We start from the raw sequence: 27,753 nt of genomic DNA on the forward strand, positions 1-27,753 counted from the left end.
ATACCGTATGCTAACACATATATCTGGAATCTAAAAAAAAAAAAAATGGTTCTGACGAACCTAAGGGCAGGGCAGGAATAAAGACCTAGACGTAGAGAGTGGACTTGAGGACATGGGGAGTGGGATGGGTAAGCTGGGATGATGTGAAGAGAGTAACGTTGACATATATACACTACCAAATGTAAAATGGATAGCTGGTGGGAAGCAGCTGCATGGCCCAGGGAGATCAGCTTGGTGCTTTGCCACCACCTAGTGGGGTGGGATAAGGAGGGTGGGAGGGAGATGCAAGAGGGAGGGGATATGGGGATATACGTATGAATGTAGCTGATTCGCTTTGTTATACAGCAGAAACTAACACAACATTGTAAAGCAACTATACTCCAATAAAGATGTATACAAAAAAAATTCCAAATATTTGGGCATATTTCCAGATAGCTTTCTGTTGTTCACTTCTAGCATATATTCTGTTTTGTTCAGAGAATATACTTTTTTGTTATTTCAGTGTTTTTAAGTTTATGAGATTTATTTTATGGACTACCAATTATATTTTTATTTACCTTGTAGACTCTGATCTCTATAAGTAAGTGTATATATTAAAAATTAGGTTAATTTGGAAATATGTACTGTACTAGTAGTGCCAGGATTGGAAATTTTCTTTAGCCCTCTGAATTGATACATTATAAAAGAGTTTGTATGTCAGCAGTAGATTGCTGAATAATCCCGGGCCTATGGTACTATTTAACATATCTTAGCCATTTTCTTTAAAATGTTTGGTATTTTCCACCAGAGTACAAAGAGTAACTTGTAAAGTTAATTTTAATTTCAAAGTATTCATTTAGGTTTATAAAAAAGCAAAGATTATAAAATAAGGAATGAAAAGAATTAATTATTATTTATGTATTGTTTACCTGTAGGTATCATATAATTTAGCCCTGGTCTGATAAATTGTTCAGAGAGTAGAATTATTTTCCCACTCATGAATCTGTAACATTTTCTTTTGTTATTCCTTTCTTTGTAGAATTATTCTTGTAATGCTAGCAATATTATATTAAATGATATGATGATATACATTTGAAATAAATGCCCATTTTCAGTGATACCTTTTCAGTTGGCAAATTATACTTTTGACCAAAGTGCTTTTTTTAATTTTCATCTTTTAGCTGATTTCATACCTTGTATTTTACTGCCTCGCAAAAAAAAGATAGACAAGGAGTGACCAACTGATTGACAAATCATCTTTTCCAATAAAAAGCAATATGGGTTTGTTTTGATTGCTGAATCTGGTAGTCTTAAGTCTTAAATAATAATTATGTACTCTGATGAAATTAATTTTCCTTTTATATAAATACATTGACTATTATTCTAATAGTTGAGAAAACTGTGTAATCACAACAGTAAATTAAAACATGTTATTGATTTTGAAGTTTATTATAGTGTTTACTTGTAAGATATATATCTCTTACTTTATAGTTTGTGTAGGTGAATATCAAAGTGATATTTTATTCCCTAATCTTTCACTAGTTTGGTAACAGAGCTCTGGGTATGGGTATCATCTGGAAGGAGTGAGCTTAATATATTGCACTCTTGAAATATAAAAAAGAATACTATATGTATAATTATTCATAGTGACTTCTTATTTACATAGGCTGGTTTTATGCTCTTCTAGTGAATTGGATGACAATGAGATATTGATTTCCCATTGGAGTTATTTTGTTTCATTTTTATGACATTTTTGAGACCACAGCTATTCATTAGTTCATGACCTTAACTTTCCCATCATCTTTCTGGTTTCATTTACCTCCCATATTCAGATAGATCCCAGGATTTGGCTATGATTTCAGGAGTAGCTAACTAATTCTTGCCTTACCACTCCTTGGCACTTGGAAGTTTTCTTGGAATCAGCTTTTCTCTGTGTTTTCAGCCAGTCCCTTCTCTCTTGCATTTTCAGTTCTTTTTACTAATTCCTTCCCTTCCAGCTCTGAACATACTTTGGTTAACGTATATTCTTAAACACAAATAAACAAACAAAAACTCTGCTCTTGACCTTGCTGTACTTCCCTTACATAAAACACACTCCAAAAGTAGTCTGTACTTGTTGCTGCCACTACCATCCTCTTATTGCTTCATATTCTATAAAATGACTTCTAGTTCCTACTACTCTACTGATGCTACACTTTCAAAAATAACTGATGTCCTAATTTCTAATTTAATGGTTTTTACTCAGTGTTCATCCTCTTTGAATTGGGTTGACAGTTCTTGCCTTTGAGTCCTGTGCATTCTCTGCAGTGCTGTCCTCTCTTCACCTGACATTTATTGTATGTGTATTAGGAACTGGGTTATTCTTCTGGGTCTGTAAACCTGAACTTTGTTCTAGGACTGTCTTCTGACATCATGTGTTCCTCGAGTTAGATATATTCCTTCCATCCATTTTCTCCCACCTTGTCTCTTCTACTCCTCTGTTTCTTTTTAGGCCTTCTCAAGTCTCTTTCTTTGCCCCTGACCACTTTTTCTTTTTTTTTTAATAGATCTTTATGGGAGTATAATTGCTTCACAATACTTTGTTGGTTTCTGTTGTACACCAAAGTGAGTCAGCCGTATGCATACATATGTCCCCATATCCCCTCCCTCTTGAGCCTCCCTTCCATCCTCCCTATCCCACCCCTCTAGGTCATCGCAAAGCACTGAGCTATGTCCCTGTGCTATGCTGCTGCTTCCCACTGGCTAACTATTTTACATTCGGTAGTGTATATATGTCGATGCTACTTTCACTTCGCCCCAGCTTCCCCCTCCCACCCCGTGTCCTCAAGTCCATTCTCTATGTCTACATCTTTATTCCTGCCCTGCAACTAGGTTCATCAGTACCATTTTTTTTTTTTTTTTTTAGATCCCATATGTATGCGTTAGAATACGGTATTTGTTTTTCTCTTTCTGACTTACTTCACTCTGTATGATAGACTCTAGGTCCATCCACCTCACTACAAATAACTCAAACCACTATGGAAAACAGTATGGCGGTTCCTTAAAAAACTAAAAATAGAAGTACCTTATGACCCAGCAATCCCACTACTGGGCATATACCCTGAGAAAACCGTAATTCAAAAGGAGACATGTACCACAATGTTCATTGCAGTACTATTTACAATAGCCAGGACATGGAACCAACCTAAATGTCCATCGACAGATGAATGGATAAAGAAGATGCGGCACATATATACAGTGGAATATTACTCAGCCCCTGACCACTTCTAAGACTCTGCTTCACTTCCAACTTGTCTTCTGAATCTCTGTACGTGATGTTTGGTGGATTATGTATACTTAGCATGCAAAACCAACCTTCATTTTTAAAATCCAGCTCATCTTTGTCTTTTTCTGTAAAAGCATCATCATTCTGATGGTTCAGAGTAAAAAATTCAAGAGTCCTTTTGACTTCCCATAGCCAGTCAGTTAATAAGCCTAAAGTGTAGGTTCTGCCCTTTCAGTGTTCCTTGAATTCTCTTAATTTTCATTCATACTACCACCATAATAGAGATTTATTATATCTTGCCTGGGCTGTTGCTCTTTCTTCATTGCTTCTTCGTTCTCCTCCTTTGTTTTTCACATCCAAGCTGTACGTATCAAAAGTATAACCAACTGTATTATTCCATGCTCAGAATTCATTAAGGACTCTGGAGAGTCTTACTGAGTTCACATTCTTGCATAGCCATTTACTGGCTTTGAACAAATTAATTTAGTTTAATTTTCTCATCTAATAATACTGGGGTGAAAATAATAGTACCATATCATATAAGTTATTGTATAGATTATAAAAATGGTGAATCATAAATGTTAACTGCCGTTATTACTGTTTCTACTTCTGTGACTACCAAAACTGTCTCCATTCTACTATCTACAGAATAGAATAGTGAGCCATCAGCTTGTTTTTTAGAATATTCCAGAATTGGCATCTGATCTGCATTTTCCTATGTAATCTCTCATTTCTCTGTTGTGTGTGTTTTGAGCTCTAGTCAAGCTGGACTACTTAAATGTTGCCAGAACAGTCTTCATGTTTCACGCTTGGAGCTGTTTCTTTTTTTTTAAATAAATTTATTTATTCATTTATTTATTTTTGGCTGCGTTGGGTCTTTGTTGCTGCGCGCGGGCTTCCTCTGGTTGCGGCGAGTGGGGGCTACTCTTCGTTGCGGTGCGCGGGCTTCTCATTGCAGTGGCTTCTCTTGTTGCGGAGCACGGGCTCTAGGGTGCGCGGGCTTCAGTAGTTGTGGCTCGCGGGCTCTAGGGTGCAGGCTCAGTAGTTGTGGCCCACAGGCTTAGTTGCCCCGTGGCATGTGGGATCTTCCTGGACCATGGCTCGAACCCGTGTCCCCTGCATTGGCAGGCGGATTCTTAACCACTGCACCACCAGGGAAGTCCCTGGAGCTGTTTCTTTATTATGCTTTCCCACCCATCTTCACCTGCGAAGCTCCTGTCCAGTTTCTGAGTCCAACCTGTCTTTTCTTTCTTTAATCGGTGCATTAGGCAAATAGTTTAATAATTACTTTATTTATTTTTTGGCCACACCGCACGGCCTGTGGGATCTTAGTTACCGAACCAGGGATCGAACCTGTATCTCCTGCAGTGGAAGCACGGAGTCTTAACCACTGGACCATCAGGGAAGTCCCCGACCTGTCTTAGAAGCAGCAGCAAGGATGTGAACTTTCCTGATTCTGAACTCTCTTTCTCTTTGGTAATGTTCATGTGTTATTTGCCATGTTCTTTCTGGTATTCTAACTGTGATTCATGTTAAAAATACATTCTTGGACATAACAGGCTTCCTGATAAGCACTTCTTATATCCAGGTTTATGTTCACGTTCACTGCTGCCACACTATCTCAGATACTTGTTTTGTGGAGAAAAACTACTTTTTATCTTGTTAAAGCTTTTGCGTTCTGTAACCATTCAAGTTTGTTTTTAAGATTGACCAGTTGTTTGACATAGTCTTATGTGCTCAGATTTTTGCCATGCATATGTGGTATCTATTGCTGTGTTTCCCTAACATGTAGTATTTTTAAAAAAACATTATCTTGCAGTTCTTGAGTCAGTAATTTGTGAGTGTTTTAGCTGGATGGTTCTGTCTCAGGATCTCTCATGAGGTTGCAGTCCAAGGTGTCAGCTGGGGCTACAGTCGTTTGAAGTCTTGATTGGGACTGGAGAATCTGTTTCCTATATGGCTCCCTCACACAGCTCAGGAGGCCTCAGTTCCTTGCCATGTGGGCTTGTCTTTAGAGCTCCTTAAGTGTCCTTTTGAAATGGTAGGTGGCTTCTTCAGAGTGAGTGAGCCAATAGATCAAGCAAGGTGGAAACATATTGTCTTTCATGAAGTAGCCTCAGAAGTTGTATACCATCATTGTGCATGCAGTATCCTTTTCATAAGAAACAGCCCACACTCCAGGAGAGGAGAATTGAGCTCCATCTTTTAAGGGAGGATTGTAAAAAAATTTGTGGATATATTTTAAAACTCCACTCCACATGATATTTTTTCATTAGGAATACTAATGATGTTGGATAAATTTCACTGTGACTTGTTTTGAATTGTTACTATGTTTGTTCTGTATTTAAGATATTCAAAGTTCTGAAGTAACATAGATATGAATATGGTTTTTATGGGTTGTCAAAAATCCATATACTCTTAAGTTCTCTACTGATTTTGAATTTATTTTGTAAGGTTATTTTTTGAAAAATTTCTTAAAAGTTTTGATAATTTTGTTTCTGTTTTCAGGGCACCAAGATACCATTGAGTTATTCCAGCTCTGTCCTATTGTTCTTCTCTCTATTTCCCTACTTTAAGAAAATGTATTAAGTATACTAATTATAGAAATGCATTTATTGAAATAAATGGCTTATTTTTCCCTCTCAGCTGATTTGAATAGGATGCACAGACAAAATATAGATGCCTACCATAACCCAGATGCAAGAACATATGAAGATAAAAGGGCTGTTGTATCTCTAGACCAAAATTTAGCCACTTCAAATGCTGAGAACCTAGAAGATTCTGCAAATAAACACTCAGGTTTTTAATCACATTCTATTCTTTTGTTTTTTTGTTTTTTTTACATTTCTAAAGTTGTTCAGTAGCATTTCTCTTCTGTTCTCCAAGAAAGTTCTTATGATTTTGAGAATTTGGTTACTCTGAGTCAGGAAGCATAACACATTATGCATGCTATTTACAATATCTTTTTTACATAGGTATTTTGAAAAAAGTGAATAAAGAAATACATTTTGCTCCTTAATATGTATTTCTTCTCAGCTTTATTACTTGCTTATGTATACTTTAGCTGCTGCTAACACTTTTATTTTGCTGATGGGGAGGGCATTTCTTAAAATCAAATAGTCTTTCTACCCATACAGAGTTTGGTAAAGTTTATGGGTTCTTTTACCATCAGAATTAGTTTGAATTAGTGAAAACATATCAGATGTTGTATGATAAATTGTACAGTGAAATTCATTTTTTGTTTGTTTTATAATCAGTTGCCCTCCCTTATAAAACCACAATATACAAAGAAATAAATGAAGTAATTAAAGGTTTAGTTTGACTTCTGGTCACATCTGCCTTTCATAAGCAAATATCTTTGATTTGCTATTAAACAGGGTCCTTTAATTAAAGATTCTGTAAATTGAAGATTATTCAATATCTTTCTTTATGACTTGCCAGGAAAAGTTGTCATCATCTTTCTGTATCAAGTATATGTGAAAGTATGTTACATGTTTAAAATTCAAATGAAGTTGAAAGAATATACCACCTTACACTATATTTTGATGCCTATAAAAGTAACCATTTATTTATGACAAATTCTCTTTTGTACTTTCACAAAAATTTTAATTTTAGACTAGAAAAGAACTCTATATTAGGAAGTCTTTCTAAAATGTTCCCTGACTAATCATACAGTTTTTTAAAAACTTAAAAAAATTTTTAATGCATATTGGCCAAATAGGCAGACTAAATGGTGAGCTCTGATTAGAATTACTAACCTTGCATCTTTCAAGCCTTTGATGGTAGCACTGATCTCTGCAGCCTTTTTGAACACTTCACGAGATGTGTGGTTGGTTGTTTCCATGGACAGCCTGTATCACTGTTTGATCTCTAATTACAAGAAAATGCTTTCCTAGTTTGATCCACAATAGATTTTTACACAGTGGATCTAGTTTTGATTTTTGGAGTACTAAAATTAGAACTTTGATTTTGATGAAATTACTAATTTGGCTCTCACTCTGAGTCTGTAATAATTCAGTGTACAATAGCAGCATCAAAACACCTTTCCATTTTATTGAAGAGAATTTTGACCTCTTTCTGATTATCATTATTTTTCTCTTCATTGGCTTCTGCTTCTGGTAGTCTTTATTGAGATCAGTGGTACAGACCCCTTCTCTGCCCTTCTCTTCCACACCCTGTATTGTTTGTAGTTCTCTCTTAGCCTAGAACTTTCTCTGTCATAGTAATAACATTTTAGGCATCTAGCTCTGCTTACAAAGCAAAAGCACTGGAAAAATCAAAGCTTTCCATGACCCATGTCCAAGAAGGAGCACAAGCTTGATGATTGAATATGCATAGCAGAATTTATTGTCTGTTGCCTTTCTGTACACTACCAGGGTTTTGGTGCAGCTGTTGTGGCCAGGATGCTCTAGTTTAAGAAATCATATAAAATCATAAAATGTTAAAATTTCCCTTTTTTGTGAATTGAAATTTCCTAAATTAACTTTCATTTCCTAAGAATTCACCTAAAACAGACTTTCTGAATGCAAAAAACTATTGAGAGTCACCTAATTTGTTGGTAGGCCATCATATATTTGTAGGAGTGTGTGTGTATACATATGTATGTGTGTGCACACATACACATACATATGTGGCATGTAATATTTTAAGGCTTTAAGGGAACTTGAATATACCTGAGAGTTGAATATTATAATGTATACTTAAGGTTCATTATCCTCTAATGTTTTGTCTTCATTAGACCTGTTTCTGAGGCCCTTCTTAATGTTTGTTGTTTTTCTTTTACTTTATGGTTCTTGGATGAAAAATCATGTTGATAAAGTCCATACTAATTTGGCTTAAATTTATTTTTTCGCTTATTATGATGCCTGAATACATTTTCATTTTCTTTGTTTAGAGCATGTGTTTCCCTTTGGTTTTATTTTTATAGTATTTTTATATTTGAAAGAACTTATCTTGCCTGCCTCTAATAATATTTCTTCTCTAATTGCCTCAACGGCTTAGAATTTGAGTGATCATCAAAGTGAAACAAACTACTCAGTTTTGGTTTGCTAATCAGCTTTTCCACCATAACATAAGATTTTAATGTTTAGGTGTTGATTTGCCTTTCTGCTGATCTATTCAAGTAAGCACTAATAAATTTTAACACAAAGGCAAAATAGACCTAAATGACAGCTAAACTGCAAAGCAGTTGTCCTGCAAGCACTATACGAGTGAGAGAAATAAATGCTTTAGATTGATGGTATAAGGAAACTAAAAAATGATATAAAAAGTTACGTGAGGCTTAAATTTAAACACCAATTTTTTTTTTCTGCATTCAAAGAGACCCCTGGGGTGTAATTATTTTCCAGGTTGCTTTTATGAAATAATATTTTCCCTTTCCCAGAATGTTTTAATACTATTTATAGGTAATATATAGCATATTTTTATTTTTCATGTTAATATCTCATTAATCTGATAGAATTTTTAAATAAAAAGTGGTGCAGTGATTAAAATAGTCACTTTAATTTGTAAAAAATGTTTTTGGAGCTAACTTTCTAATCTATTCTTTAAACCATAGATGGGAATCCACTTTTGGAATTACTGATTTTTAAAAACAATTTTAGAAAATTTTTGTATGTGTATACATAATACATTTTAGTGTATAATTAAGCAGTGTTCTTAAGAAAAGGATATTTATATTCATAAATAAGAACTTAAACATGTACTTTTTTTTTCTCTATATAAATTTTACTTTAAAGCCTTTGCTGCAGTGAGAGTTGCTTACGTTATTAACTTTTATGTTTTCTTGATGTCTTTCAGGTATAGATATGTTATGCTTTTTCAACTGTGTATTAATTTTATTTTAGTTTTACCATTTTTTTCTCTCTTTACTTTTTATCTGGTCTTTAGATTCTAATCTCAGCCTTCTTCTGAGTTTAACCTCTAGAGTTCCATATTTAGCTCATTTTTTTCAAGATTTGAATTTATTAGCAAAGTCTTTATTCTTTAACCTTTACGTTTTCTAAGCACTGGCTAATGGTATGTTTCTGCAAAATTTCCCTTTCAAGGTCATATGCAAACACAGAGCTCTCCTTTTGCTCGGGGAAATATTTTTGGTGAGCCTCCAACTGAACTTCAGATTAAACAGCAGGAATTATACAAGAATTTTCTTCGTTTTCAGGTGAAATGCTTACTTGATCACAGTTTCAAAGTTTCATAAGAGTTTTTTTAAAAAAATTATTTTTGGCTGCGTTGGGTCTTTGTTGCAGTGCACGGGCTTCTCATTGCGGTGGCTTCTCTTGTTGCGGAGCACGGGCTCTAGGCGCGCAGGCTTCAGTAGTTGTGGCATGCAGCCTCAGTAGTTGTGGCTCACAGGCTCTAGAGCACAGGCTCAGTAGTTGTGGCGCAAGGGCTTAGTTGCTCCGTGGCATGTGGGATCTTCCCGGACCAGGGCTTGAACCCTTGTCCCCTGCATTGGCAGGTGGGTTCTTAACCACTGTGCCACCAGGGAAGTCCCCATAAGAGTTTTAATAAACTAAACTTGCAAAGATTTAATCCACAAGATAAAGAATAAATTCTAAAATGCCATGCGGTTACTAAAATATCTAATTTATATAAGATATAAATTACATTATATTATTATTTAATTTATATTATTATACTATTCTACTTATGTCTGAAAAATGAATAGGGAGACATGTTAGGTATACCAGGTGACTTAAATTTTATTAAATCATTAAGTGTTAAAGAATGCTGAAATTTCTAAAACTGAAACACTTAAAATGTTCACCTATTAGGCATAGAATGAATCTTTCTAGATGCTTGCATGTGTTAGTAGAAAGTAATTAGTTTTTTGTAAATGATTTGATATTCTTGACTCAGTTGTATAGTTTGTAAATAAATAAATATTAAATGTAATCACATTTTGCAATTATTTGCCTCATTTATGTATATAAGCAAATAGTATTTAAAGTACTAGAAATTGCCCAAAGGAAGATACTTGAGCATCAGGTGTTTATTAAACAAACAGATTTATTGAACTCTCATACTGTGGCCACCCTTGGGATGGAGCCTGAGGTGAGTGAGAGGCCTGCTCATAGCGGGCTCACAATATTTTCTCTCCTTACCTCCCTCCACTCCTTACCCACACTTACATCCCAGTGTCAGATTAATCCTGTGGCCACGTTAATCTTCCTTTGATATGACTTCTCATGTTTTTCTTCTTTATTCAAAACCTGGCAGTAGCTTTTCTTTTCTACAGAAAATGTCCATATTCTTTATTCTGACACTTCTGGCTCTCCAGTCTAATCCCAACCTCTTAAACAAATTCTTCTTACAGAGATTCTATTCAGACATGCCATCTTTCTGATCCTAATTATTGTGGACTTTTAAGGCAGTGACATAATGGATGTAGTCTTAAGGATGATTGATCAGGCATTACTGTTGAGGATGTATTTTTGGAGGATTTTAAAAGACTGGAAGCAGGGGTGTTTTACTAGAGTGGTGATGGTAGAAATGGATGGAAAGACCTTTCTAAGGATCGACAGAATGAATAGAGATATTGACTGTAAGAGCGTAGCATCAGAGATCCCAAGGATACTGGCCACTCGAGTCAGGTAGCAGCACATTGAGGGTCACAGAGTCACCTTTTGAACTTGAAGGACCCTCTGGTATATTGCCCATAATGATAGCAAGTCAAAATTATGTAGTTCCTATTATACTTACTGAGTGTTAGCATGGTCTAGGGTAGAATTCAGGGAAAAATAAGTCTTGCCATTTTGTAGCCTATTATTATTTATAAGATAGTTTTATGTATAGTATCTTATTAAACCTCAGTACTCTCTGAGGAAGTTATTACTCTTTTTATTTTATGACCAACTAAAACACAGGATGAGGCTCACCTTTGGTGGCAGAGCTTGCAAGTTGTGAGGCTGGTGCTTGAACCCAAGTCTCCTGACTTTAAGTATCATATCTAGAGGTACTACAGTTATGTTTCTAGCTCTAGGAAGTCTTTCCTCTGGGAAAAAACTACTAGTAGTGGGGGAAACTTTGACTGTATTAGTTTCAGAATAACTTCAACCTTCACTTCTCCCACCATATAAAATGGTGGTTTATGTATTTTTCTTTTTAGCAGCCTCTTAAAAATTCCCTTTTTGCCCCCAAACAAAATCTAATCCAGAACTCTATGAAAATGTAAAATAGCTAAATGGTATTTATTATTAATATCAACAATATAGTGTCAGACAAAAAAATCCCCAAACTTAAGTGTTAAAAGAAATGTTATAAAATGTTTAAATCTGTGCACAAAGATGGCAAAGGAAGCCTCAGCTCCATGTCTGCATAAATAAGTTATACCATTAGTTTAAGTTAGTGTAGCAGAAGTCTTCATGTGGTTAAAATTTGGTAAATAACACATGTGAGTGTTTAGATGTCATTTTTAATTGCAGCTTTAAAAATAATTAACAAGTTTAATAAAATATTTGCAGGACCCTTGAAGCACTTTTGTATTATATGTTTTGAAAACCACTGACCTGGATGATAGCTTTTCTCTTTCCATTGAACTTCTGTGTGGCATTTTTGTTGGAATGATATTTCTGTGGATTCATTAGGTGTGAGATCCATTTATGATTGTGACCCATTAATGGAGAAGTGACTTTGTCATTGTGATTTTTTTTTTCATGGAGGAGGAAAAAGGGGGAACTGAGTATTAAATGTGAGGTTTTGTTGTATGGATCATAAATGATGTTTTCTCTAGGGCTGTTGTAATTGAAGAAGTGATTACATACACACCACTTAGTATTAGATATTAGGATTGTACATATTTAATAGTGTTGTGAGAAAGAAATGTTGGAAAAAGCCCTAGCATGTAAAATCATGGCACATATAAGAAGACTACAGTTCTTATAGCTCAAAAGTTTGTCAGCACTAAATACAGCAACCTTGAAGCTAGAGGAAATGCAGACAAGAACTATAAAAATAATATGAATAGTCATAATCAATCCATACTTAAGAGGGACGAAAATCTATTGATATCCTTAAACCAGCATCATGAATACCCAGTACCCGTGCTGTCATTCTTCTCTATCTCATTCATGGAGGATGTAGGCTATCTGTTAAGGTCCTCTTCCTTTCAGATCTTAGACTCTGTCTTAGAATATTCCCCCAGAATACTCAGCACTGCAGGCCCCAGGTGGCATTCAAACAAAACTTAGTTATGAATTCTTGTGGCCAAAATCCTCATTTACCTTGCCAGTAGATAGGAAAGGAGAAAGGCCATTCTAGGGAAGGGATTCCTACTTAAAGAGTGATTGCTAAAATATTTCACTGTTGTTTTAGGATACTAATCATGCCAAGGAACTTTGAGACGTAATAGTAGCAGTCATTATAGAATAATATAATCATGAATTATTTACTAAGTACCTTCTACATAGGAGGAACTTTTATGTTTTTTTACATACCTTGTTTCATTTCAATTCTTTTGAGTACTACCTTGAGGTATAGACGTTAATAACTCTTTTTACCAGATGACAAAACTGAACAAGAAAGTTTCTTAAGGTCACACAGTCTGATGGAGCTGGAATTTTACTCAGAGCTCTTAACATTACATCATGTGGCCTCCCTAATAAAATATAGGAAACTGAAAAATTTAGGAACTTATTTTTACTTACAAAAAGAGGGCACAAATGTTGATAATAGGGTAAATTAAGTGGTATTCTAACTTTTCAATAGTTTCACAAAGTAATAACTAGGTTTAATTCTTTAGATTGAGGAAAAGAAACAAAGAGAAGAAGCAGAACGAGAGAGATTGAGAATTGCCGAAGAAAAAGAAGAAAAACGGCTTGCAGAACAGAGAGCACGAATTCAGCAAGAGTATGAAGAGGAACAGGAAAAGAAAAGGGAGAAAGAGGAAGAGGTGCATTTTTACCTACTGTATTTTTCTACTTAGTCTGAAAGTGAACTCCTTATTTTGACTTGAAAAGATATTTATTACTTACAAAGGAGAACAGATCCATATCCATTTGTTAGATGCTATTTTATAAAAATGAAAGACTAAATTAAGAAAAGAGATAAATGATGACTTTTTTTACAGACGAAAAATAGTTTAGGCCGACTAGGATGTTATAATAGATGCCTAATATTTTATTGTTAAGCAGACAACTTTTTTATTTAAAGAACACTATATCATCTGTACCTTCAATTTTATCTCTTTATTTCAAACAAATATGAACTATAGAACGTGTGTATGGAGTGTATATTTTTCTCTTTATTTTAAAGCAAAGGCTGAAAAATGAAGAGCTTATTCGGTTAGCTGAAGAAAGACGAAAAGAAGCAGAAAGAAAGAAGAAAGAAGAGGAAGAAAAACATAACCTACAACTTCAGCACTACTATGAAAGAGAAAATATAATTGGTGAAGAAACAAAGGTAGGTTTCAGACAAAAATGTCTATGGAACCCGTAGTTCAACCCCCTTTCACTGTGAGAGTAGTGGAGTAGTTAGTAAAAGGGAGAAAGCAGAGAAGGTGCTTTTGTCTTTCCTTTCGTCATAGTACTTTTTCTGGGTGCAGTGCACTGAACTTCCTGTATTAGATGATGTCACTGTGCTGCGTTGTATTTTCCCTGCTATGAACAGAATAGGCTTACTTTCTGTTGCCATTCTTGGTCTTGTTCTCATAGTCCATAGACTAGCACCCTCCAAACTCTTCATGACAAGATTGAAGGTGTTTGGAAACTTTTGTAGCAATTTGTCAATGTAATTTTATGTCTGTTGCATCTATAAAATAGTTGGGCTTGAATTGTGTAACATCTTTTAAAAGTTTTTATTTATCTAGTACAGTTGACCTTTGAACAATGCAGGGATTAATCTGTGTGTGTGTAATTTATAGTTGGCCCTCCATACCTGCAGTTCCTACACATCTGCGCATTCAACCAGTCACTGACTATAGTACTGTAGTGTTTGACGAAAAAAAATATCTCTGTATAAGTGGACCTGTGCAGTTCAAACCCATGTTGTTCAAGGGTCAACTGTAATTCAGTCTTACTCTGTTTTACACATCTGTCCACAATGGATTGGAAATTAAAAAAGAAACTTGTGGCTCACCACAGACTGGTTTGAAGTCCATGCCTCTGAGATGGGGGTCAATGTTCACGCTTAGGCACGTGAGTCAAAGTTATTAGACAGGCGTTTTCTCTCTAGAAAGCCAGTAGGCCCTTATGAAAATCCAGTTCACACCCTTGCTCATATTTCAAAGCTATATTTAAAATTTTGTTTGTATAGTATCACTAGGGACTTATTAAAATGTGTCTTCCTGGTCTCATGTACAACGTATCTGATTTACTAAGTGTGATTTAGTAACCCTTAGGGGTTTGGATGCAGTTGGCCTGTGAACCACACCTTGAAAAACCCTATGTCTTGTACGTTTAGCCCAATTTAATTTTTAAAAAATTGTTTTCAGAAACTTAGATTTATACAGACATGATTTCTTGTAAGTAGAATTGACAAAAAGATTACTTTTAACCAGTGTGCTCCTTGGGTGTATTTATGATGTGATTTGCTACATCATTCAATGTGTAACCTACTGTAGGTAACATGAGCCATTTCTGGTGCAAATGCACTGTCTGGATTTCTCACCCCAGGGTTTTATGATGATAGAAATAAGTATTCACAATTTGAATTTGCTGAAATGTTGTTTAAAAGGGAATTTATAGGGGCTTCCCTGGTGGCGCAGTGGTTAAGAATCTGCCTGCCGATGCAGGAGAAACGGGTTTAATCCCTGGTCCGGGAAGATCCCACATGCCACGGAGCAACTAAGCCCGTGCGCCACAACTACTGAGCCTGTGCTCTAGAGCCTGTGAGCCACAACTACTGAGCCCACGTGCCACAACTACTGAAGCCCGTGCACCTAGAGCACGTGCTCCGCAGCAAGAGAAGCCACCGCAATGAGAAGCCCGCGCACCACAACCAAGAGTAGCCCCCGCTCGCAGCAACTAGAGAAAGCCCACGCGCAGCAACGAAGACCCAACGCAGCCATAAATAAATAAATAAAAAGGGAATTTATGAGTCAGATCTATATTTTTTGTTTTATTTTCAGTGTTGCAGGAACATTAGGCAGTATCCTTCATTTTTAGGATATATATAGTTGCTCATCCTTTTAAAGTATCATTTAAATGTCATATCATTCATATTTCTAATTGATAAAGTTTGTTTTTTAGAGCAGTGTTTGGTATAGCAAAATTGAACGGAAAGCAGAGAATATTTTATTGTAAAATTGATTATTTGAGAATGAAGGTTGTTAGTTTCTCACAGTTGTGTTTCTGCCACTTTCTTATTATGTCTAAGAAAAAAAGCTATTTCTTAGGAATATGTAATTTTATGACTGTTATAGTTTAATTGTGAAGTACCATAAAGTTTTATACCAGCTTTGTTCCATTTAATGCATTCTGCCCTCAATTCTGAAATTATCATTGCTAGCTGTCATTTTTTAATTTATGTAGGCCTGATATATATTTTTGTCTACTCTTAGTTTTTACTTTTGTGTCTGCATTTTAAATTTTTTAGTCTGTATATTTATTTAGTTTGTTAAAATTTGTTTTTTAAATCCTAATCTGAGAGTTATACTATCATAACCAATATATTTGATCATATTAATTGAATTTCTGACTTTTTTGTTTTTGCTTCCTTGACAGTTACTTGTCTGTTTTTTTTGTTTTTTTACATTATGTGGACTATGCTTTCTTTGCTTCATTCTCTACAGTCCTTTAGAAGGTTTAATTTGTCTTTATAATTCTACCTGTGGTCACCTAGAGTTTTTTTTTTTAACTTTGTCATATATTTCTAATTTTATCAAAGTCACTAGTGAAAGTAATATTTGATTTTTTTTTTTTTTTATTATTTATTTATTTGTGGCTATGTTGGATCTTCATTTCTGTGCGAGGGCTTTCTCTAGTTGCGGCAAGCGGGGGCCACTCTTCATCGCGGTGCGCGGGCCTCTCACTATCGCGGCCTCTCTTGTTGCGGAGCACAGGCTCCAGACGCGCAGGCTCAGTAATTGTGGCTCACGGGCGCAGCTGATCCGCGGCACGTGGGATCCTCCCAGACCAGGGCTCAAACCCGTGTCCCCTGCATTGGCAGGCAGATTCTCAACCACTGCGCCACCAGGGAAGCCCAATATTTGATTTTGTACTGTGCAAAATGAACAATTTAACATCCACATTTATAAACATACATTTATATTTTTATCCAGATAATTCTTATTATATTTTGTTGGGAATTTTTATGTTTTCAGCATTTTGATTTTAATACGAAGTTGGGAACTATTAGCTTTATTACACTGTAACCTGAAACCCTGTTTTATTTCCTGACGGAGACATAGAAACTCTATCATGATCCGTGATGCTCTTGGTGACAAGGGATCTAGATTTTAGAGATGTGTGTATGTATATATACACATACATGTTGGGGTGTTTGTATATGTACATACACACATAGACATACGTTGGGGGTGTGTGTGTGTGTGTGTGTGTGTGTGTATATATATATATATTTATTTTCTCCCCCTCAGCGCTTGAGACAGCCTTCTCCTGTAGTTCCTGCTCTTCAGAACAAGATTGCAAGCAAACTCCAAAGACCTCCTTCAGTTGACAGCATTATAACTTCCTTTATTCAAGTATATACTCTTTCTTTTGATTTATTCATCTTCGCTAAGTTATTTTGGATTGCGGGTATTGAATGAGATTTTCTTATTCATCTTTACTTAGCTAGATTACGTTTTTCACATCTGAAATATAGATGATGTTTACATTGATTTGTCTGTTGCTTCAGTTATAAATGATAATACTTGGTGCCCCAAAGTTTAAATTCTTTTGACAAATCATAATTTAGCAAGTGGTACTTGTCCAGGCCCCTCAGGAAGGCCTTTTCTTTGGTAATATGTCTTCTCGCTAGCTGTAGTTATGCTAATAAAGTCCCTTATACTTCAGACTGAGCTATACTCAGAAAAGCGCCGGGAAAATGTTCCAGAAGGGTTGATCCTTGAGTTGACTCTTGAGGAATGAGTAGGGATTTGCTATAGAGAGGAGGAGGAAGAGGGACTTGCAGCATATGCAGAATCATGGAGGGACTGCAAGCCAAGTGGCACGCATGGAGAACACATGGTTTGGTCTGGCCTGTGACACCTCACCAAATGGCAGAGGAGGTGAAGGCTGGAATGTATGCAGGGTGTTGTAGGGAGTGCTAAGGGGTTTGACTTTATTCCATAGGCCAATGGATATTAAACAGGCTTTTTACCAGAATAGACAAAGAAACATATTAGAATGTCTTCCTCAAGCCCACCCTCTGAGATCTGATTTGGTAGGTCTGTGGTAATGTATGGGAATTCATGGTAATATTTTAAATAGGAGAATGACATGGCCATGTTTGTCTTGCATAATGTTCTCTCAGCAGTGGTGGCGTGGAGATATATTATGGAGGCTGGGCAAGACTGTAAACATGGAGAAAAGTTAAGATGCTTTTGCAGAAGTCCAGATGTGACTTTGAGGACCTAAATGAAGGCAGTGACATTAAGAACTAAGAAGGGGTGACAACTTCAAGATATATTTATGAGATACAGATCGTGCTATTTATTGACTGTGTGTGACGGGTAGGAGTCAGTGACAACTGTCAGGTTTCTGGTGAGGGTTATATAGAGTAGGCAGTTGAAACTACAGGTTGTGGCCAAGGAAGGCGCTCTGCACTGGATTTGTAGTTTTGGAAACTACTAACATTATTGCTTGTCTAATTAGTATGACTGTCTAGGATGTGTTCAGGGGAAGTTAAGAGGGCTGAGGATGGAACAATAGGGAATTAACCAACATATAAGAAGCAGAGCAAGGAAATAGAGAGAGTGGCAATGATATCAGTTGCTACTGGCCAAGTAAAATAAGGGCTTAAAATGCCCATCAAATGCATCACTGAGGGATCACTTGGTAGGAGAAGCAAAGGCTGTGTAGTGAGGAGTGAATGGGAATAAGGAAGCAAACACCATATGCACTGCACATACTGTTTTTTAAAGAACGGCTATGAAGGAAGAGAATGGACAATAGTGAATGATGAAGGGTGAGATAAGTTTTTTAAAAAATGGAGAGATTCTTAAGCACAGGCTGTTAGGAAGGTGGTTGGAGAGAAGAAGAGGGTGGACAAAACCCAGTAATTGATGGAGGAGCTGAGAGTCACTTATCAGATACAGAGTACAGGCAAAGGGATTCTCTTTGGATGGGGCACGGCCTCTCCCACTGCAGTGGGAAGAAAAAATAAATGTGGGTAAGTTTACAGATAGAGTGGTGGGGAGTTTGGTTTCTCTTGCATATAGTTACTTCAAAATAATTCCTCTTTTAAAGCTTCTGAGTAGGGAAGACATACTGAGTGTATCTTTGTTGTGATTGTTAAACAGGAAAGTTCCGTGTCCAGGGCACAGTCTCCTCCGGTACCTGCCAGGAAAAATCAGCTTCGTGCAGAAGGTAGAGTTGACTATTCAACCTGTAATCTAGACTATTTCTCTTTTTAACTTTTTATTTTGAAAAATAGACTCGCAAAATATCGTGAAACAGTATAGAGAGGTGCTGTGCACCCTCCCCCCAGCTTCCCTCAGTCGTGCAATATCACAACCAGGAAATTGGCATTGGCATACTCCACAGACCTTCATCAGGTTTCACAGTTTTCACATGCAGTAATTTATGTGTTTGTGTGTGTGTGTAGTTCTATGCATTTTTATCATGTGTAAGTTGTGTAGCCACCACACAATCAAGGTACAGAACTGTCCATCACCACATAGGAACTCCATTGTGCTGCCCCTTTATAGTTACACCCCCCTGCCCAACCCCCCAAGAATGTTTCTTGCCATTTGAAATTCCTGTATTATCAGAAATGTGTTTGTGGGTCTTAATGATGTTCATAAATATGATCTATATATATAAAGGATTAAAAATAACTTTCATAAAAATGTCACTCTGAGCATTTTAGCTTTATGATAAGTCAGGTTATGTTTAATATTTAACCTTTTATTCGTATACATGTCTTATTTTTCACTTATCAATGTGAATTTGCAGAGGAGAAAAAAAATGTAATTATGGAATTATCAGAAATGAGAAAGCAGCTTCGTAGTGAAGAGCGGCGTCTGCAGGGGCGGTTGCTGCACATGGACAGTGAAGACGAAGTTCATATAAGGCAAGTTTAGAATTGCACTTTTTGTTTGTTCTTGTGTTCTTTTCTGTCAGGATAAGGAATCGGAACATATCCAATAATTCTACAGTTTTGGAACAGGATTAATTATCTTTATCATAAAGCCACATCTGTTAGAATTTTGCATGCTTGAAAAAAGTTTTTAACGGATTATTGGTGAAATTGTAATGACTGAAATAGCCTTTCCCTCCCCCGAAAAGAAATCTAGCTAAATAATTATAGTCTAGTGGAGGGACTCAGTATAACTAATTCAAAATAGTGTATGATTTTTTTAGTGTGTTTGCAGTATGTGGTAGGTTTTCTTTCTTTTCTTTTTTGGCAGAACAGCTCTTTCTTTAATTAGCTAATGTGCTATTTAATTCACATTCTTCAATTTTATGTAGGTAACATTGCCTTCATAAAACATTTCTTCACAATTGTAAAATCTATTCACTGTGAAAATATGGGATATTTAATGAATATTGATTTAACCTAATATGAAATATTTAAGCAGAGAATTTTAATTGTCCTTCCGTACTGCCAGTAATATATTTATGGCAATGGTGATGACAGTGGTGGTGTTGATAGACGGAAGAAAGAAAAAAAAGAAGAAAGAAGTAGCACTTTCTTGAAGGCAAACCAGAAGTGTTATCCCTAACCATGGTATCTTTAATAGGATTAGTGAAAAATCAGTATTGGGAACAGGCCATTCTTCAAGCTCTATCTTTAAGATAGTTTGCCTCACTACAGAGAAATCACTGAGTGAAAGATAATTGACTAAATTGGGACTCATGTACAGAAGGCAGACGGATGCAGAAGTTCCTTTGTAAGCTAATCTAAGTGATAAGGAGGCCCAAGATAGGAAAGAGATGGTTGAAACAAGACTAGAAGAACACATAGACTAGACAATTATAAAAACAATCTCCTTACTTTCCCTTTCTCGGTCTTCTAAGAAGTCAGGCATAGAAACTTGGTCCTTGAGAGGAAAATGATAATAGGAATGGAAAATTTCAGAGATGGAATAACCATAGACAGTTACTTTTTAAAACTATTTTTTACATTTTCCGTCAGCAGTGTATTGTTTTCTGAAATACTTATTTTCCAGCAAAATAACTTAACAGACTACCAAACATTTCTGATCATTTTTGCCAAAAGGACTCATAAATTTTCTAAAGCAATATTCTTCAAACTGCAGGTTGCAGTCTTTTAGTAGGCTGTAAAATCAATGCAGCGGGTAACTACCACATTTTCTTTAAAGGGTGTTTATCTAAAAAAAAATAAATCGTTTATTTCGGCATAATTTTAGGTTATAGAAAAGTTGCAGACATAGTATAGAGAGTTTCCATACACCCCTCACCTAGTTCTCCCTATTGTTAACATCTTACATTCCCAGAATATGTTTGTCATAACTAAGAAGCTGACATTGGAACATTACTACAAACTAAATTCCAGACTTTATGGATTTCTCCAGTTTTTCCATCAGTGTCCTTTTTCAGTTCCAGGATTTAGTCAGTACAGGGTACCACACTGCATTTAGTTGTCGCATCTCCTAGTCTCCTCTGTTCCGGGACAGTTTTTCAGTCTTTCCTGTTTTTCATGATTGTGACAGTCTAGAGGGTCTTGGCCAACTATCCTGTAGAATGTCCCCCAGTCTACATTTGTCTGACGTTCTCTCATGATTAGGCTGGGGTTAAGGGGTTTTGGAAAGAGTAGCACAGGGTAGCCTTCTCATCACATCATATTGGCGGGTATGTGACATCCATATGATAGCGCTGGAATCACTAAGCTTACCACACTGGCAAGAATTGAGAGGTGGTGGGGATAAGCTCCATCTCCTGGAGAGGGGTTATCTCCATATATTATTTAGAATTCTTCTGTAAGAAAGATTTGTTCCTTCTCCTCTCTTTATTTAGTTATTCAGCCATTTATTTATATCACTGTTGTTTCATGTATATTTATTTTGTACTTTGGGTTATAATGTCATTTGTAACATTATAACATTACAGTATTACGTTATTTATGTTGTTGCTCAAGTTGTTGCACCTTTGGCCGTTGGGAGCTCTTTCATGTTGGCTCCTGTGTCTCTTTGACGTGTCCCATCCTTTTGTTTCTTGAGCACTTTTTTACTTTCTGTTACTGCAAGATGCTCCAGGCTCATCTTGTATATTCCCTGTCCCCTGCCCTGGAATCAGCCATTTCTCCAAGGAGTCCTGGTTCCTCTTGGAGAATGGTATTTAGAAACCAAGCTCTCGATGGGCAGAGCTAGATAATATATGTACATATACTAAGTCATAAACATTATCTGTAATTGTTCCTGTGTCTATCAATTTGTGTACACGTTAAATTCATACTGATATTTCTGACTGTAATCCAGGATGTGGTAGGATTTTAATGTAGCATGTTAACCTGCCTAATTATGCTTTGCTTAGATTTTTGTTGGCATTCTCTAGGCATGTTCTGGCTAAGTAAACAAGGTGAGGAAATTTCAAGATACAGACTGGCTAGGTAATGGAATGTTAACCCAAGGTGGTAATTTTCAACAAAGAATTCTTCCATAGTAGGTCAACTACTTCTTAGTAATAGAGAGGTCAGTATAGTTTTTCTGTATTTGCTTTCAAGATGTTATAAATGCCTTAACTTTTGCAGCTTGCCATATTCCAAATATGCATATTCAATTAAATCTAATGGATCATTGACTTTTTATTTGTTTTCTTTATTTTCATTCATAAACTGAAGACTGTGCTCTCTTTTGGCAAACCAATGTAAGAAAGAGAAGCCAGGCAGCTTTTCAGTTTTCTCATTTGCAAATCTTACACAATAATTTCCACCCCATGAGATTCTAGTGAAGAATAAATAAACGTATGTATTTGAAAGTACTTTGTAAATTCTGTGTACTAACTTAAGTTAGATAATATATGTTAGAATTACCATCATTTAGCAAGAATTGGTTAAATACATTTAACTTCGGTGTAGTGTTCAATATGTATTGTGATCAGAGACATCTCAGTGTTGGTTCTTTATCCCAGTTTTATAAATAGTTTCACAAAAAGAATCTCTTATTCATTAATTAATTCACCATATTATTGAATTCCTAATATGTGCTAGGCACCCCCAGCTCACATGCAAAGAAGAGCTAATAACCTAATTCCTAACTGAACAGCCTACTTAACTATTAGCGTTAATGGTATACAGGAGTCCAATTTATTGGCCTCCTAGAAGCCTTTTTAGTATTTGTTTTGCATTTTAATGAATCTCTGTTGCAGTTCCTATCCCCCTAGGTGGTTCACTATTAGAGGTCTATGTCAGCCTTGACAAGGTAATTTTGTGGCTTTGGTGAAATCTTCCCCACAAAAGGAAACCCCAGGAGAGCAGGGGGCATTGCCTGTGGGGATCCCAGAGCTTCCCATCTAGGTGCTTAGGGAAGATTTAGTGAATAAAGACATGAAGGCAGGAGTCTGGCAAACTTCTAGCTTAGAGCTACATTTTAAAAAATAGAGGGGGCCCACCTAGGGCTGAAGGAAACAGCAGCAAATACTTTATTTTCAGGGCTGGAGATACCATCCCCCATCCCTGTTCTCTATTATCATCACTCCCCCAAAGTCCTAGTAGAAAACTCCCTTACTAAGCTACCTGCCTATTTTGCTAACTTCCTAGGTTAACAAAGGAAGAAATATTCTTCCAGAAATAGAGTATTAATTAACTAATTAGGTATCAAGTTCCCGGAAAGCCCACTGTAAAATTAGTGTTGGGGGACTGTGGATAATACCTATTATATTGGGCAGCAAATTTATGCTGTATTTCTCTGTATAATTTCTGTTTTAGACTGAGGGGAAGGTAACATTTATTGAGACCTAGTACATGTCAAGTACTATGCAGGGTACTTTACAATATATAATTTCATTTAATTTCATGCTCACAACAAAACTAAAAGGGTAGACATTATCTGCATCTTACAGATGGTGCAGTCAAACTTCTAATAATTAGCAAAGTTGGTCTTTGAATCTTGGTTTCTTTGACCAAAGACTAATCTTTCTACTACACGAACATTTTAAGGTAAAGCTAACTCATTCTGTTCTTCCAATAAGATACTTTGCTTCTGAGCATTTTGAAAGATTACAATGACCTTATAAATACCCTGTTTTTTTAATACAAGGAATTGAAATAACAGCTAGTAGAATAAATTTTTATAATATATTGTGGTGAAAGATGCCAGATTTCTTGTACAGGGAGTTAAATGTCAACTCAGATTTTCTTCCCAGAAGACACTTTTATTATAATTTGTCATTTTCTACAGGAAAAGAGAAAGGAATCCCATGGATGTATTTGACATGGCCAGACATCGGTTACAGGCTCCAGTCAGAAGACAGTCACCTAAGGGCCTAGACACTACTACTTTTCAGAATATTCATGACTTTAATGAGCTGAAAGATAGAGGTGAGTAGAATGCTGCTATTTTAATGATACAGCAAGAGTGTCCTACCCATATTCAAGTATCTTTAAAGACGTTTGTATCCTTTTTCTAAAGTAAAGTTTCATTTATGGTATATATTTTAAGTGATGATGAATGAAACTTCTGTATACTCTAGTTCTTCAATTTACCAGTCTGGTGGATGGACCTTTAGTTTGGCTAACTATTTTCTTTTGGAGGGCATACAGCTCTTAAAGCCTCAGGAGTGGATTAGATCAGTAAAATAGTGTGAAGAGTGGCACCTGACATTTAGTGGAGGATGGACAGCCAGATGAGCTTAGTAAAGAGGCGGAGAAGGCAGAGTCAGTGATTGGAGGTTAAGCAGGAGAATGTGGTGTCCTGAAAGCTGAGGGAAGAGAGTGTATCAGGGAGGAGGGGTCATGTAAAATGAATATTGGAAGGTGTCAGTTGGATCAGAGGTCATTGGTGACCTCAACTAGATCTTTTTTGGTGGAATTATGGGATCAGAAGCCAGTTAGCTTTGGAAATGAGGACTGAATAAATAGGAAGCAAAGTGTTAGAGGCAATGAGCAGAAGAACCCTTGGAAGAAGGGGGACTGGGAAGGGGAGGAGCACAGGGTCTGGAGCTGGAGGAGCCTGTTAGGAAGCTGATGTGAAAGCTGTTACGGGAGGAAGAGGCTTACGATACAGGGGAGGGAGGGAACCATCATTGAAGAGAGCAGGGTCCCTGAGTAGAAAGGAGGAAATGCAAGACTTTTGAAGGAAGGGAGTAGAGAAGATTTGATGCAGCTACTTAGGAGGAGGAGAGAAAGCTTATTAGGGAAGTAGGATTGCCAAGGTAACAGAGGCTTGGGAGACTGAGAGGAACCAAAATGTGTGTTACCTGTGATTTTTCTTCAGGTGCACTCACAGAGCAGCTGTTGGGGTAGAGGAGGCGAGTTGTTGGATGGTGGTTTTATGACCTATACCACATGAATCGGAATTTACACTTTTCTTCTGTTTCTTATTTTTAAAAGTAATATCTATTTTAGAAAGTTTTGAAAATTTAGAAGGATAGAGGGAAAAATCACTTTACCCAAATCACCTAAATATAAACACAATTAATATTTTGTATATTTACTAGTCTTTCTGAGCTTAAGACAAAAAAAGTAAAATAAAAACTAGATGTAATTATATGTTATTTAATTTTCTTTGTTGTTTTTCACTTAGATATACATGTGTCATCAATTACATATACCATAGTTATGTTTTTATTCTATCATTTATTGATTACTTATTATATGCCAGGTGTTATATTAAGCCAGTAGGCCTCAGGGGACTTCTTGAGGTCAAAACTATTTTTTTTTTTAACATCTCTACTGGAGTATAATTGCTTTACAAAACTATTTTTATTATAAACTAAGACATTATTTGTCCTTTTCATTTTCATTCTCTCCTGTGTGTACAGGTTTTCCAGAGCATGTATGGCATGTGATGACTTCATTGCTCTGAAGCTAATAGAATATGTTTTAAAAATTTCTTAGGTTTAATTTCTAATATGGTGTTGGGGGGGGCGGTAAATAAAAGCTCTTTGGGGTCCTTAACTTTTAAGAGGGTAAAGAGGTCTTGAGAACAAAAAGGTTTAAACCGTAAAATTGAGCCATTCATTTCCCTGTTACCACATCTTGTCCTCATTGTATGACTTAGTTGTTGATGTCTCTTGTTTTTATAGAGAGGAAACCGAGTCTGGAAGTGGGGAAGTCAGGCTCCAATCCAAGTTCATGTGTCCAGAGTCTCTTCCGTTAACCTTGCTCTTAATCATTTTCTAATTCTTAGATATTCAGCATGCTTCTCATTTCCCACTATTGTTACCAAATCAGGTCCGGCTGCCTGTCACGTAAAAAAATCAGTACTCGCAAAAGTTGGTGGAAAGGAAAGTTGTTTTTAATTAGAATGCTGACAATCTAGCGAGATGCTGGACTCAGTGTCCCCCAAAAACCATCTCTGAAGATTGTGCTGGGCCATGAAAGTTTTTAAAGGGAAAGAGGGAAGTCATCTCAGTTAATCACTGGGTGGGGGTCAGAGTCATCGCCCTCTCCCACTGTGTGCAGGCCTGTTGACTACTCATGATCTTTCTTTAGATGCTATTTTATTCACACAGTTTGCGAGATTACTGAAGGGGAAGCTAGGGAAGAGATCTGGTCATCTGTTGATTATTCTTCATTTCTACTTCTTTGATCTACAGAAAGAACCAACACATTAGGCAAGGTATTGTGTGATCAAAAGATTTGAAAGGTGTGCTAGGGCTGGAGATGAGTTGAGCATGGGGGAGCCTGGTTTAAGGTTAGTGACAGACAAAGGGGCCTCTCGCAGAGAGCTCTTTCCTGCCAGAAGCTGCTTACAAAATGCTTGTTAAGATGTGCGAAAAAACACAGTAAACAACATCCTTGAGAAAGAAAGTGAACTAACCTAGGGCTAGCCCTGAAAGGAAAAGCTACAGGGATGCATTATGTACAAATGTATATTAAGTCTTTCTGGATGATTTAAGGGACCTCCTGCAGAGAGCTCTTTCCTGCCAAAAGCTGCTTACAAATCCCCACTTGGCAGAACATCATTCCATTTCTGTGGGATCATGCGTGAAGGTCTTCTGTAATTTCTTCATGCCGACATAGGGTGCTGTATTCTTAGAGTGGAAGTTGTCGACATGTGTCTGTAGCATGTTTTTGCTGGCAGTTGTAGTTCCCCATTTACATATATGGGCAGAACAAGCTACTGCTCAAGGTGGAGCAGTTTATGTCATGGCTGCAGTCTGGTCATCATGCAGTCAGCTTTTTCCCCCTGGTGGCAGTTACAGTATCTGTAAAACAACTCAGGAATGTGCATCAGACACTGAGTCTGTGACTCTGTTGTCCTAATCATTAGCCGCTTGAGCCTGCTCCTTTGTGACTCCGGGAGGCCTGGGAGACTTCAGCTTCTCTACAAACAAGAGGCAGGAGACAAGGAGGGGCCTTTGTACTTGGGTCGGGGGCGGGCATAGGGTTCTGATTAGTTCTACTGTGGATCAAAAGGAATAATATTGTCAAGACTTTTTAAATGTGTGAACTATATTTTTATTCTCAAGATTTAAAAATTAAGGTTTAACATTTTCATTCTGATCAGTTGATAATTCTTGAACTTGTGGCACAGGTGAATTCTTCGACTGTCATTTCCTGCAGAACCGACATCCCTCCTAAAGCTCCAGCCAGCCTGCATTTATCTTGTTTTCATTTTTTGGCATGATATTTACAAATATTAATTGGCCAATAACATTATGGTTTCATTTTTCCAGTGTATTTTAGGGATCAGCTGTGATTCAGTGTCTGGTGGCTGCCTCAGTTACAGCCATCTGAATAATTGCTTGGATGTACCTGCACATAGTGGCAGGCTCTGGGTGGCATCTTGGGGGAGTGGGAAGGTCAGGATGGAGAATGTGGCAGTCAGCTGCTGCTTGCTCTGGGGGCTCCCTTATAATGGTGATAAGCTTGTGAAAAGGCATTTATTTAAAGAATGTTAATTTTGTGTTCATTAGGTGTTTTTTTTTTATTTTTTAAATTAATTAATTAATTAATTTATGGCTGTGTTGGGTCTTCGTTTCTGTGCGAGGGCTTTCTCTAGTTGCGGCAAGCGGGGGCCACTCTTCATCGCGGTGCGCGGGCCTCTCACTATCGTGGCCTCTCCTGTTGCGGAGCACAGGCTCCAGACACGCAGGCTCAGCAGTTGTGGCCCACGGGCCCAGTTGCTCCGCGGCATGTGGGATCTTCCCAGACCAGGGCTCGAACCCGTGTCCCCTGCATTAGCAGGCAGATTCTCAACCACTGCGCCACCAGGGAAGCCCTGTTCATTAGTTTTATGATGATGTCCTTTGACTTTGCTGATGTCTCATTATTTATAT

At 36.8% G+C, this 27,753-nt stretch overlaps 1 protein-coding gene across 14 annotated transcripts in view; it reads left to right on the top strand.

The window, feature by feature from the left end:
- The window catches only part of CSPP1 (centrosome and spindle pole associated protein 1), a 220,981-nt gene that overhangs the window by 174,777 nt on the left and 18,451 nt on the right, over positions 1-27,753 (top strand). For 11 of the 14 annotated variants that reach the window (XM_082433615.1, XM_082433603.1, XM_082433610.1 and 8 more), the window contains 8 exons: positions 5,891-6,043; positions 9,292-9,404; positions 12,987-13,136; positions 13,499-13,645; positions 16,782-16,886; positions 18,648-18,714; positions 19,303-19,420; positions 23,709-23,848. In XM_082433615.1, the coding sequence (XP_082289741.1) occupies positions 5,891-6,043; positions 9,292-9,404; positions 12,987-13,136; positions 13,499-13,645; positions 16,782-16,886; positions 18,648-18,714; positions 19,303-19,420; positions 23,709-23,848 (993 nt within the window). The remainder of the gene's footprint in view (positions 1-5,890; positions 6,044-9,291; positions 9,405-12,986; positions 13,137-13,498; positions 13,646-16,781; positions 16,887-18,647; positions 18,715-19,302; positions 19,421-23,708; positions 23,849-27,753) is intronic. The other 3 variants (XM_082433611.1, XM_082433612.1, XM_082433605.1) reach the window with 1 other exon arrangement.

The sequence above is a fragment of the Balaenoptera physalus genome (genome assembly GCF_965194825.1).
Source record: "Balaenoptera physalus genome assembly, chromosome: 17".
Lineage (NCBI taxonomy): Eukaryota > Metazoa > Chordata > Mammalia > Artiodactyla > Balaenopteridae > Balaenoptera > Balaenoptera physalus.